The sequence below is a fragment of the Dendrobates tinctorius genome, unplaced genomic scaffold (assembly GCF_039654945.1).
Source record: "Dendrobates tinctorius isolate UK_male_01 unplaced genomic scaffold, ASM3965494v1 ptg000086l, whole genome shotgun sequence".
In the NCBI taxonomy this organism is placed as follows: Eukaryota; Metazoa; Chordata; class Amphibia; order Anura; family Dendrobatidae; genus Dendrobates; species Dendrobates tinctorius.
This window is the reverse complement of record NW_027361754.1, coordinates 57,087,987-57,101,108: the sequence shown is the minus strand read 5'-3', so window position 1 is coordinate 57,101,108 and position 13,122 is coordinate 57,087,987. Positions and strand designations below refer to the sequence as shown.

Here is a 13,122-nt window from a genome sequence, read left to right as displayed (position 1 = left end):
TTATCCTCTAACTCAAGATGGAAACTCAAACTATTTCTCTCTAAAGACCAAACCTAATAAGAGCAGGAGGTGTCATCCATCCACCACGATTAAGTTCCAGTTTTTGGACACTTGCATGGCGCTAAGGTGGTTCCCCCTGTTAGATGCCGCTATTGTGGGGGGTCCTTGCTCCCTCGCCCATGACAACCATGAACCCTGAAGGTATTATGAATCCATCCTAAGAAAATGACAGGTGCAAGATCCGAGGAGGACGGCTCTGTTCTTGATGTGTAAGTGAGCCGAGAATTCGTGTAAACAAACAGAAATGAAAGGAATTATACAAAAAGTTGAAACATCTGTAATACAGGCAGAAATATAAAATAAATGTATGTTGTTTCCCTTTTACATTCCAGCAGTTTAGTACGATGTCTCCACTGTACCCTGTTTGTCTTCTACTTACCTTGGTTGCGGGCATTATGTCCTGTGTACCTCCACGTGTAGCAGTCCAAAAGGCAACATGTGAAATGCTGGAAGGACGGGGGAGTATATTTTAACTTTTACTTTATTTTATTACGATATATTGCCGCCTCTGGGCAGCTTTTTCATTATCTTTTATAAACCCACAAATAATAAAAATATACTTGGTGGTACAGTGCATTATATAAAAATCTGTAATTTGCTTTTCCCTCCCGGTCCAGCTTTCAGCCTGTCCTCCTTGGCAGCCAGTCTTCACACCTACATCCTCATCACCTCTGCTGCTTACTAGACCCCATGGCATCAAAAGGATTCTTAAATGTCAGTAGCACCAAAGAGATCGTGAGCATAAGTGAAGACGTGCTGCCGTGGAGGACCCAACTGAACGCCAGACCAGGGGAGCACGATTCCAATTGCCCATCTTTAATGGTCGGGGTTCTGCAGCCTTGTCCTGAATGGAGCGGAAGTACACATGCTCTGCGTCACTTTATTCATTGTCAGTGGACCTACTGAACAAAACAGAGTGCTGTACTTGTCTTTGTCCAGCAATCCCATTGACAGTAAACAGAGAGGAGACCGAACATCGCACCTCTGCTCCATCAACGACAGGGCTGCACAGCCCGAATCTGAGGATCAGTGGGGAACCCAGGGATTAGCAATGTAGCTCCTACCCAGAGCACAGGATAGTGATCAGTGAGTTTGCCCCTATTCTATGGGGATGGGGTGATTTGTCTTTTGGGAATAATCCTTTAAGTCTCTTTCCACATGTCCGGCAGATATTTCTGGTTTTGGAGTCATAAAAACAGAAAACATTCCAGCACAAGAGTCAATCATTTGAATCAGAATGGATTGTCATAAAATGTTCGTTTTTTCCAGCAGGAACAAAAAAAAAAAGTACTCTTTTGGTATCCATTTTTTCTAAAAACAAATTCACTTTTTCCAAGATTGAAGTCTCTGGAAAATGGTTTCTAAACGGTTGCTCATTAGGGATGAGCTAACCCGAACGGTGAAGCTTACTGGACATCCGTGTTACTGTTCGGGTTCAGCAGTCTCACAAAGCTTGCTGAACACTGGAAGGGGCTGCCGGAGACCATCGGAGAAGCAGGTACTGCAGAGACGCGCCAGGAGGGGGGGGGTTAATATGATGGCCATTCCACCACTGCGCCGCACTGTCTTCCGCGTCCTCTGGTTGTGAAGTTCAGGTCAGAGGGAGCGATGACTTGTTTAGTGTGCGCCCTCTGCCTGAACAGTCACTGCCGAGACCCGGAAGACAGAGTGGCGCATGGCGGTGAAACTGGGAAAGGTGAATATCATAGGTGCCGGGGCCCTGAGCCAGCAGCGACACCGGCACCTGGCCCACAAAGCGCGCCGGTGTCCTCCGCCTGCTCAGGACACCGGCACCTGGCCCCCAACGACAAGAGGTGAGTATGTCATTTTTTTTTTTTTAATCGCAGCAGCATATGAGGCATATTATTCTATGGAGCATCTTATGGGGCAGCATATGGGACATATTCTGTGGAGCATCTTATGGGACCATCAAGATACATTGAGCAGTATATGGAGCATCTTAGGTGGCCATCAAGATATATGGAGCAGCATATATTTGGCATATTCTATGGAGCATCTTATGGGGCCATAACCTTTATGCATTTTGTGGGGCATCTTATGGGGCCATCAACCTTTCTGGAGCAGCATATGGGGCATATTATTCTATGGAGCATCTTATGGGGCCATTATTAACCTTTATGCAGCATTGTATGGAGCATCTTATGGGGCCATCATGAACTTTATAGAGCATGATATGGGGCGTATTTTGTATGGAGCATCTTAGGCTAATTTCACATTAGCTTTTTTTGCGCAGCGCATCGTGCGCAATAGAAATGCATGCAAAAACGCATCATGCGTTTTTGCATGCGGTTTTTATGTGCATTCGTTTTCTAAGGGTTAAAACCAGTGTCTACACATTTTTAGACCGAAAACGCAGACGAACACATGTCCATGCGTTATTTTGTCGCATTCCATGCGCAAGCGTGCACATGCGGTTTTTTTTACGCCTTTCGGCGGACCCAAAAATGCAACAGGTTGCATCTGGCGTGCCTAGGCGCACACCTTGGAAAACGCATGTGCACGAAAACGCATACGAACGCGTGCAAACGCAAGATCATGCACACGCCATGTTAAACATAGGTACGCATGCACATGGACGTGCACAAGCGCAAAAAAATGCTAATGTGAAACCAGCCTTATGGGGCCCATCATGAACTTTATGGAGCATTATATCGGACGTATTTTGTATGGAGCATCTTATGGGGCCATCATGAACTGTATGGAGCATTATATGGGGCTCCTGATTCAATATGGATATTCAAAAACATTTAACCTACTGATGTCTCAATTAATTTTACTTTTATTGGTATCTATTTTTATTCTTTAAATTTACCAGTAGCTGCTGCACTTTCAACCCTAGGCTTATACTGGAGTCAATAAGTGTTCCCAGTTTTTTGTGGCAAAATTATGGGCCTCGGCTTATACTTGGATCGGCTTATACTTGAGTATATACGGTATATATTAAGTCACTTTGCTATCCACATTTGTTTGCAGGGCATTTTGCAGCGCCCTAGCCCTTATTCCAACTATTGTACAGCACAAAAGTTTGGGTCCCCATTTACTTTTATGGGGTCTACAACAGTAGAGGTTTACAGATGCAAAGCAGAAACCAAGGTGTTTTTGAACGGATCTTTGTTACAAATGGAAGCAAAATGGAAACATTTATAAAAACAAACACAGTTAAAAAAAAGTAACAGATTAAGCATTAAAAAAAAATACAGAAAACAACTGTACATGTAAACAAAGCCTTATATGTTACATTTCCATCAAGTGGTAACAATGGGTGCTTTCATGAGAAATGGTGGGTTTATTGTACTTTACAATATTTGTCTGCAAAGTGATAGAAATAACATGTAGATGTTGAATATATAAAACAAAAATACATTAACAATTGGACACAATAGAACAGCAATATTTCTTCACTAAAGTGAGACACGGTCCCTTTCTTTGGCAACTATTACAGACTTCTGGTAAAATCTACGTATATACAATCAAACTGAGTATATTCCAATAAAACTTGGCCATTAGTCATTAAATGGAGGCTACAGAAATTTCAGTGCAATTTTCGGAACAGAACCGGAGAAGGAGAACAATCTCAGGGATGTAGATGGATGAATGCAATCTACATTGTGACGGCTTCTGCCGATATAAGGAATGGAGTTGCCCCTGCTTGGATTATAGGACGGACCACTCAACCTTAGCCTCCAGTATAGTGACAGGTTCCAGCTTTCTTGGTAAGGGAGGAGGTGAAGTGATTTGGCTAGGGGCTTTGGCAGTAAGTTTTTCATTCTGAAAGTGGTACGTCTGCTTCGCACAAGGGGCGCTGAGTCTACGACTTAAATACGGAATAAAGATTAGAATTGGATTCAGGCAGCTGTTGAGACTTACTAAGGCCAGAGTGATGCGGCGCAGCTTGTAGATGTGTATGGCACAGGAACAATCCATGATCAGGTCCAATTTCATCATGAAGTACAGCAAGTGTGAGACATTGTAAGGCAAAAAGCAAACCAGTGATACCACCAGAATGAAGATGATGATCCTCAGGGCTACCTTCCGATGGGTGCTGGATTTTATCCTACAGATCCTTCGTGCAAATAACGGCATTATCACCACTGTGATGGCAAATGGGAGAAGAAAACCGAAGATTAAGGCACAGGTGTTATAGGGTGCCAGACGATCCTGCCATGCCGAAGTGGAGAAGCCATCAAAGCAAGAAGTCTTTGTGCTGTTCTCATTGCCCAGTGGTCCTCCCACGATCAAAGGTAATACAACGGCCCCGCAAAGAATCCAGATGACAACGGTCAGTATCAAGGAGAAACGAGTGCACTTGAGCTTCATGTACATCAGCGGGTGGACCACGGCAAGGTATCTGTCCAAACTGATGCATGTAAAGAAGCCAATGCTCAGGTAGATGTTGGCGTAGAAAAGGCTACCGGTGATGCGACACGCCATATCCCCAAAGATCCAGTTATTTCCGGCATTATGATAATAAATACGAATAGGCAAGAGGCAGATGAAAATGAAATCCACTGTAGACAGGTTCACAAAGTAGATATTGGCATTGCGGGAGCGTTGTTTACATTGGCACAGGTAGTAAAGGGCCAAGATGTTGCCAGGTAAGCCAAGTGTGAACACCAGGCTGTATGTGACCGTAAAAAAGCCATACTGGAAGTCTGCCTGTAGGCTGCAGTTTCCTCCCGGGACGTTCAAGATGATCTCCATGTGAGTGATCAGCCTGGGAATTGGTGTGGAGGGCTTACGGCACCGTACGCCTCTGCTCAGCGCTGTGCTGGGAGGACCAGACGCTCATCACAGCTCCGGCACACTAAATCAAGATGCAAGTAGCAAAACTTCCCTTCACGCCTGCACTGACTACCAACCACAGGAAGTGACCTGCACCCACACGGGTTCTCTTCTACTTTTGTCATAGTACTTCGCTGCACACTGTGGTGCTAGAAGTGATCAGTGAAGGTCCAGCCGCTCCAGCTCCCACCAATGCAGAGAATCTAAGGGGCCAAATCTCCCTGCTTTTATAATAGCACATACGCAGTGAAGATACCTGTACTGTCCTCAACATCTGTATACGCCAAGCTCGCATGACACATTATAGTTAGCATACGCTACTTTATAACTTTCCTTTAAATAAGTTCTATCACCAGAAAGATCACATTAAATCTGGGTGTCTTCAATCTAAGAGTTTACTTATTTTTCAGCTCAATATTCTTTCCTCTCCATTTAAGTTCTGAAAGTTGACATTCATTTATATTTAGTGCATGAAAATGACGAAAATCGACTTAGTAAACTACCTGAGTGCCATGTTCTTTTGTCTAAGTAATCGTTGATGGAGGCAGGGCTGTGGAGTCGGTAAGCCAAACCTGCGACTCCGACTCCTCAATTTCCCTTACTCCGACAACACGACTCCCACACATATTGCTTATATTTAAGTGAAAAATTTATTGTAGTACAATGTGAACATCAGACATTTAATCATTTTTATGATCCAATAATCAAGATATTTAGATAGAACAGAAATATATATTTATTGGAATAGAACTTTAGAACACAAAAAACTGTAATAAATTGTAAATATATAATACACTATGTAATATCGATTACATATATACAGTACAGACCAAAAGTTTGGACACCTTTTCATTCAAAGAGTTTTCTTTTATTTCATGACTATGAAAATTGTAGATTAACTCTGAAGGCATCAAAACTATGAATTAGCACATGTGGAATTATATAATTAACTAAAAAGTGTGAGACAACTGAAAATATGTCTTATATTCTAGGTTCTTCAAAGAAGCCACCCTTTGCTTTGATTACTGCTTTGCACACTCTTGGCATTCTCTTGATGAGCTTCAAGAGGTAGTCACCGGAAATGGTCTTCCAACAGTCTTGAAGGAGTTCCCAGAGATGCTTAGCACTTGTTGGCCCTTTTGCCTTCACTCTGCGGTATAGCTCACCCCACACCATCTCGATAGGGTTCAGGTGTGGTGACTGTGGAGGCCAGGTCATCTGGCGTAGCACCCCATCACTCTCCTTCTTGGTCAAATAGCCCTTACACAGCCTGGAGGTGTGTTTGGTGTCATTGTCCTGTTGAAAAATAAATGATGGTCCAACTAAACACAAACCGGATGGAATAGCATGCCGCTGCAAGATGCTGTGGTAGCCATGCTGGTTCAGTATGCCTTCAATTTTGAATAAATCCCCAATAGTGTCACCAGCAAAGCACCCCCACACCATCACACCTCCTCCCCCATGCTTCACGGTGGGAACCAGGCATGTAGAGTCCATCCGTTCACCTTTTCTGCGTCGCACAAAGACACGGTGGTTGGAACCAAAGATCTCAAATTTGGACTCATCAGACCAAAGCACAGATTTCCACTGGTCTAATGTCCATTCCTTGTGTCCTCTAACCCAAACAAGTCTCTTCTGCTTGTTGCCTGTCCTTAGCAGTGGTTTCCTAGCAGCTATTTTACCATGAAGGCCTGCTGCACAAAGTCTCCTCTTAACAGTTGTTGTAGAGATGTGTCTGCTGCTAGAACTCTTTGTGGCATTGACCTAGTCTCTAATCTGAGCTGTTGTTAACCTGCGATTTCTGAGGCTGGTGACTAGGATGAACTTATCCTCTGCAGCAGAGGTGACTCTTGGTCTTCCTTTCCTGGGGCGGTCCTCATGTGAGCCAGTTTCTTTGTAGCACTTGATGGTTTTTGCCACTGTACTTGGGGACACTTTCAAAGTTTTCCCAATTTTTCGGACTGACTGACCTTCATTTCTTAAAGTAATGATGGCCACTCGTTTTTCTTTACTTAGCTGCTTTTTTCTTGCCATAATACAAATTCTAACAGTCTATTCAGTAGGATTATTCGCTGTGTATCCACCAGACTTCTGCACAACATAACTGATGCTCCCAACCCCATTTATAAGGCAAGAAATCCCACTTATTAAACCTGACAGGGCACACCTGTGAAGTGAAAACCATTTCCGGTGACTACCTCTTGAAGCTCATCAAGAGAATGCCAAGAGTGTGCAAAGCAGTAATCAAGCAAATGGTGGCTACTTTGAAGAACCTAGAATATAAGACATACAGTATTTTCAGTTGTTTCACACTTTTTTGTTAATTATATAATTCCACATGTGTTAATGCATAGTTTTGATGACTTCAGAGTGACTACAATTTTCATAGTAGTGAAAATAAAGAAAACTCTTTGAATGAGGTGTGTCCAAACTTTTGGTCTGTACTGTGTATATATATATATATAAGTGTGTATGTGTGTATATATATATAATATAACACTATGACTTATCTCAGCTAAGACAAAGCCTAGATCCTCAGGCTACATTCACACCATGGGCGTAGCCAGGATCAAACCTGGGGGGGCAGAAACTCATACTGTTCCACAGAACCTCATACTGCACACCTCAGCTGCTGCAGAACCTCATACTGCACACCCCTACACTTGAAAATAAAGTCTGCACCTTAAGATGATGTGATGGTGTTGAATGCAGTCTATTTATTCCAACTATCAATTGATGTTGATGTGTTACTGAAGACGAGCAATGCCTGTCCTGGGCGTCCTTTTGGGCAGCTATGAGGTGTACCTGACTGGTGCTAAAAAAAAAGGAGTGTTAGTCTGTGTACTACCCGGTTTTCATTCTTTTTGGTACAGATACGATATGGATAGACAGATATGGATAAATGGATAGAGCAGATTTCTAATCTGTTTTTGCTATTGAAAACATCTATGAGCTCAAAAACCTTTCAGGTGATGCAGTTTTTTAAAAAGCTGATCGGCTTTTGCAGCTGAAAAACGTATCCTCAAAAAACGCAGGAAAAACGCTGTGTGTGAATGTAGCCTTAGATCAGGAATATAACAGCCATTTATAGGACATTTCATAACTTTCCCAAATTCCTATGAAAAAATATCCAGCACATCCTGCATTGAATTACTGTACCCAATTTATTATATATTTTAGGAGTCGGAGTCGGTCCATTTTACACCGACTCCAACTCCACCAAAATGAGCACCGACTCCACATCCCTGGATGGAGGCACCAAAAATTAAGGGACCACTGCAAAATGTTCAGTTTGTCTGATTTTTATAGGTATATTTTTGAGTAAAATGTAAATTGCTCTTTTATTCTATAAACTACTGACAACATGTCTTCGAATTTCCAAGCATTAAATTTTGTATATATTTTCAGAAAATGAGAAAAGGTCAAAATAACAAAAAAATGCAGAGGTTTTCAATGGGGTTCAGGTCTGGAGATTGGGCTGCACATGACAGGGATTTGATGTGGTGGTCCTTCATTCACACATTGATTGACCTAGCTGTGTGGCATGGCGCATTGCACTGCTGGAAAAAACAGTCCTCAGAGTTGGGGAACATTGCCTGAGCAGAAGGAACCAACTGTTTTTCCAGGATACCTTGTATGCGGCTTGATTCATACGTCCTTCGCAAAGATTAACCTGCCCAATTCCAGCCTTGGTGAAGCAAACCCAGATCATCACCGATCCTCCACCAAATTTCACAGTGGGTGCAAGACACTGTTGCTTGTACGCCTCTCCAGGTCTCCGTCTAACCATTAGACGACCAGGTGTTGGGCAAAGCTGAAAATTAGACTCATCAGAGATCACCTTACTCCAGTCCTCTATGGTCCAATCCTTATGGTTTTGGCAAACTTCAGCCTGGCTCTCCTTTGCTTCTCATTGATGAAAGGCTTTTTTCTAGCTTTACATGACTTGAGCCCTGCCTCTAGGAGCCTGTTACAAAATGTTCTTGCGGTGCACTTCAACCCAGCTGCTATTTGCCATTCCTTTTGTAGATCACTTGATGTCATCCCGCGGTTGCTGAGTGACATTTGAATAAAGTGACTTATCCCTGTTAGTGGAGAGTCGCTTTCGCCCTCTGCCGGTCTGTAGCTTTGTTGGCCCCAATGTCTGCTGCTTGACCTTGTTGTAATGGACTGCTGTCTTAGAAATTTTAAGGATGGAGGCAACATGACGCTCACTGTATCCCTCTGCTAGTAAAGCCAGAATTGAGCCCTTTTTTTCCTCACTCAAGACTTTTCTTTTCAACTCCGTTGGCATGGTTAATAGTTATTTTTTCATTCCTATTACTTTTGGGATATTACTAGCACTTGTTTTACCATCCAGCTTGTTTTATTGCAAGAGGATTGTGAACACCACAGCAGGGTTTTTTTTTATACTTTCCTTCGTTAAATAAGATTTGGTTCAGGTGATCACCTAACCAGATGCACACTAAGTAGAATGAGGTGTACTCTGGTTGGAATTCAAGTGACACTGGAATGGAATGGCTGTCAGACATGTAGAGAAGCTGATTTTTATAAAACTATGCAGTAGTCTCTTAATTTTTGCCAGAGCTGTATGTATTCAGATAGGAATTGTCAAAGTAGTGGATAACTCCTTTAAGAAAGAGGTACAGAGATTTTCAAGTGTAGTAGTACCTTACTATGTCCAGCGGGTGGTGCAAAAGCCCTTTGAAAACAACACAGTATAGCACACTGACTACGACCAATGTCCTCAACATCACAAACTGGGAAACCAGAGAAATGGGAGGCAGGTAAACTTGAATACGCAAAATACAAAGTGTCCAGAAAGTAAAATAATAATAACAGTTCAAATATTATTAACAAGTGGTCAATGAAAAAATAGCAATTGGCCACCAATTAGGCAACAAGTATTGTCTTATGGTTTAATATCCCAAATCCTAAGTAAAAAAAATTGCAACAGGTCTGACTGTAAGAGCCAGTTCACATGTATGACCAAACACCATGCCAATATGAGGTTTAACCATTGTTTTGCATGAAAATAGCAGTTTTGAGTTGCAACAAAAAATTCAAAGCTTCACGATTCAGTGATCAGATGCGTCATAGCCATTGAGTGTGAACTTACACATAATCACCTCTAGGCGAAAATTACCATTATGGCCTAAAATATTAAAGTGGTGTTCAAAGGAATGTTTTTTTAATGCCTTGTACTGCTTTAAAATAATAAAAGCAATGATGATCGCCTTCCCTCATCCCCGCAAAGCAGGATCAGGAGTTCATCTCATCCTGCTCTCTCCAGGTCAATGCGAGAAGTCTAACCTGTGGGGATCGAGGCAGGAAGGAACAAGGATTGCACAAGACCTTAGTCATTAAAGTCATAGTATGTACACAGTGACTGCACCAGCAGACTAGTGAGTGCTGCTCTGGAGTATAATACAGAATGTAACTAGGATCAGTACAGGATCACTAATGTAATGTATGCACACAGTGACTGCACCAGCAGAATAGTGAGTGCAGCTCTGGCGTATAATACAGGATGTAACTCAGTATCAGTACAGGATAAGTACGGTAATGTAAAGTATGTGCACAGTGACTCCTCCAGCAGAATAGTGAGTGCAGCTCTGGTGTATAAAACAGGATGTAACTCAGGATCAGTAATGTAATGTATGTGCACAGTGATTGCACCAGCAGAATAGTGAGTGCAGCTCTGGAGTATAATACAGTATGTAATTCAGGATCAGTACAGGATAAGTAATGTATGTACACAGTGACTGCACCAGCAGAATAGTGAGTGCAGCTCTGGAGTATAATACAGGATTTAACTCAGGATCAGTAATGTAATGTATGTACACAGTGACTGCACCAGCAGAATAGTGAGTGCAGCTCTGGAATATAATACAGGATGTAACTCAGGATCAGTAATGTAATGTATGTACACAGTGACTCCACCAGCAGAATAGTGACTGAAGCTCTGGTGTATAAAACAGGATGTAACTCAGGATCAGTACAGGATCAGTAATGTAATGTATGTGCACAGTGATTGCACCAGCAGAATATTGAGTGCAGCTCTGGAGTATAATGCAGGATGTAACTCAGGATCAGTAATGTAATGTACGAGTATATACACCGTAACTCCACCAGCAGACTAGTGAGTGCAGCTCTGTTCAGCTGTTGCTGGCTGTGCTAATTGACGGTGTGTTCACTGCTGATCCTGCTGTTTGCTCCTGAGAAACACCATCTCTCCACTCGGGGACCTACTCTCTCTCCTACCCACGGAGGGAGTGGGCTTCCTGCAATGAGTGAAGGAGCCAAGTCCCAGGCTTCTGTTTCCCGGACCAGGCCGGCGGGGGGGCAGAAGAAACAAACAATCGGCCTGCACATCAGAGGTCTTGGGGGTGAGACCCTCCACCAGGAGTCGCAGCAATGTGTCTCCTACTCCCCCCAAGTCTTCAGAGACCCAGAAAAGCCGCCACGCTTCCAACATGGAGGAGAAGCCTTCTAGCAGCATGCAAGATGGCAGTCCTTCCGGAAGAGAGCTGAGTGCTCACGGAGATGAGGCCGGCCTCACTGAGGAAGGTTGGGGGCTGCAGATACCCCGGGAGCCTGTGTCCGCCTATGGCTCCCGGGTCATGAGCCACCTCCGTGAGTATGAAGAGGCAAGTAAGACCATCAGGAGGCTCCGGGAGGAGCTGAGCTGCACAAGCGCTAAAGCTGCAGGTGCCTCAAAGCCGAGGAAGTATCAGCTCCAGGCGGAGGTAAAGAAACTAAAGCTTGAAATTAAAGAGCTGGAGGTGAGGAAAGCCTTTATAAGAGAGAAGAGTGGTCCCTTCAAGGAAACCTAATAAATGAAGATAGATTTAGAGAAATGTCTGATAACAGAGCGCAAAGGCAGATGGGGCTGCAGTCTGAAAGCCAGTTGGATGATGATGAGGAGGATGATGACCAGCAGAAAGCCCCACCTGGCAGCTTGCAAAGTCACACGCAGGCCACGTGCAGCGAGCTCGCTGCAGCACAGGCGACATTGTCATCTGGTCGCAGTTCTGCTGGCTCTGAGGACAGTGACAACAGCAGCCAGGAAGGGGCGCTAATGGCGGAGATCAAGCTCCTGGAGTCCCCGGTGTGCCCTCAAAACTTCCATCTCGGTGACGATTTACCAGAGGAGGCACCTGGGGGCCAGAAGCAAAACTTAAAGAAAACCACCAAACCAAAGCTGCAGGAATCGGTAAGCTACATATATGCCCCCTCCCTGTACTCCCTGAGTCAGCTGCATGGTCAGCTTGCTGTATAAGCTCTGTTGCCCAGCCCAGCCCGGGTTCTGCTGTGGATCCGGTGCAAAGGATTATGATACAGGAAAGATGTATATCTTTGTACCGTGTTAGCCAGTAGATAGAAAAATATTCAGAATTGAGAGTCCTCAGTGGTTGATACCTTTTAATGGCTAACTGAAAAGATGGTAACACATTGCAAGCTTTCGAGACTACTCAGGTCTCTTCATTAGGCATAGACTAATACAACATCTGAAGAGCCACATATTTATGCACAACACAGCACAGAAAAAATGCAATAGATAAGACAAGTGACGTGAAGCAGAATTATCATTATGGGAGAGGGAAAAACATAAATATTGGACCAGTTCATAGATAAGGAGTCCGGATATTTTATTCTCCTCTGATTGGGGCTGGTTCTGTGTTGTGATGACCCCACAACGTCTTAGGAGCAAATTCCTTAATTGATGTAAAAAGATATAAATCCATGCGACACATTCATTCCTGCACTGTGTGTGTGTCAAAGGTTGTCATGAATTTGTACTCACAGACTCTTCTGTCTCTCTGAGATGTGAAGTTACTTTTCAATACCAGTAATTTCATGTCCATGGTGCTGTGTTCAGGCATACAAATATGTTTTGCCACAGGTAGATCCATTCTTTTTTCTCTTATTGTGTGGCGATGAGAATTCATCCTTGTTCTCTGTTTTTGCCCTGTCGCCCCCACATACAGACCCCCAGTTGGACATTTAGTACAAATAATTAAGTACACCACATTAGATGTAATGCAGGTGAAAGTACCTGGGATCTTGTAGTCCTGATGTGAGTTGGGGATCTTTATCTTGTCCGTGGTTATTATAAATGGACAGGTTTTACATTTTTTCTGGTTGTAAGGAAAGGTTCCTGCAGCTGTTGGAGAGGACAGGGAGCTTCTGACAATTATACTTCTTAAATTTGGGGCCTGCCTAAAACACAGTAGTGGGGGGTCTGGAAAAATGGAT

At 43.4% G+C, this 13,122-nt stretch overlaps 1 protein-coding gene across 1 annotated transcript; it reads right to left on the bottom strand.

The window, feature by feature from the left end:
• Window positions 1-3,347: 3,347 nt before the first annotated feature.
• On the bottom strand, window positions 3,348-5,001 carry LOC141098070 (lysophosphatidic acid receptor 6-like). Its single transcript, XM_073585649.1, has one exon. The coding sequence runs from the start codon at window positions 4,780-4,782 to the stop codon at window positions 3,736-3,738; it is 1,047 nt and encodes a 348-aa protein (XP_073441750.1). The 5' UTR covers window positions 4,783-5,001; the 3' UTR covers window positions 3,348-3,735.
• Between the last annotated feature and the right edge of the window lie 8,121 nt (window positions 5,002-13,122).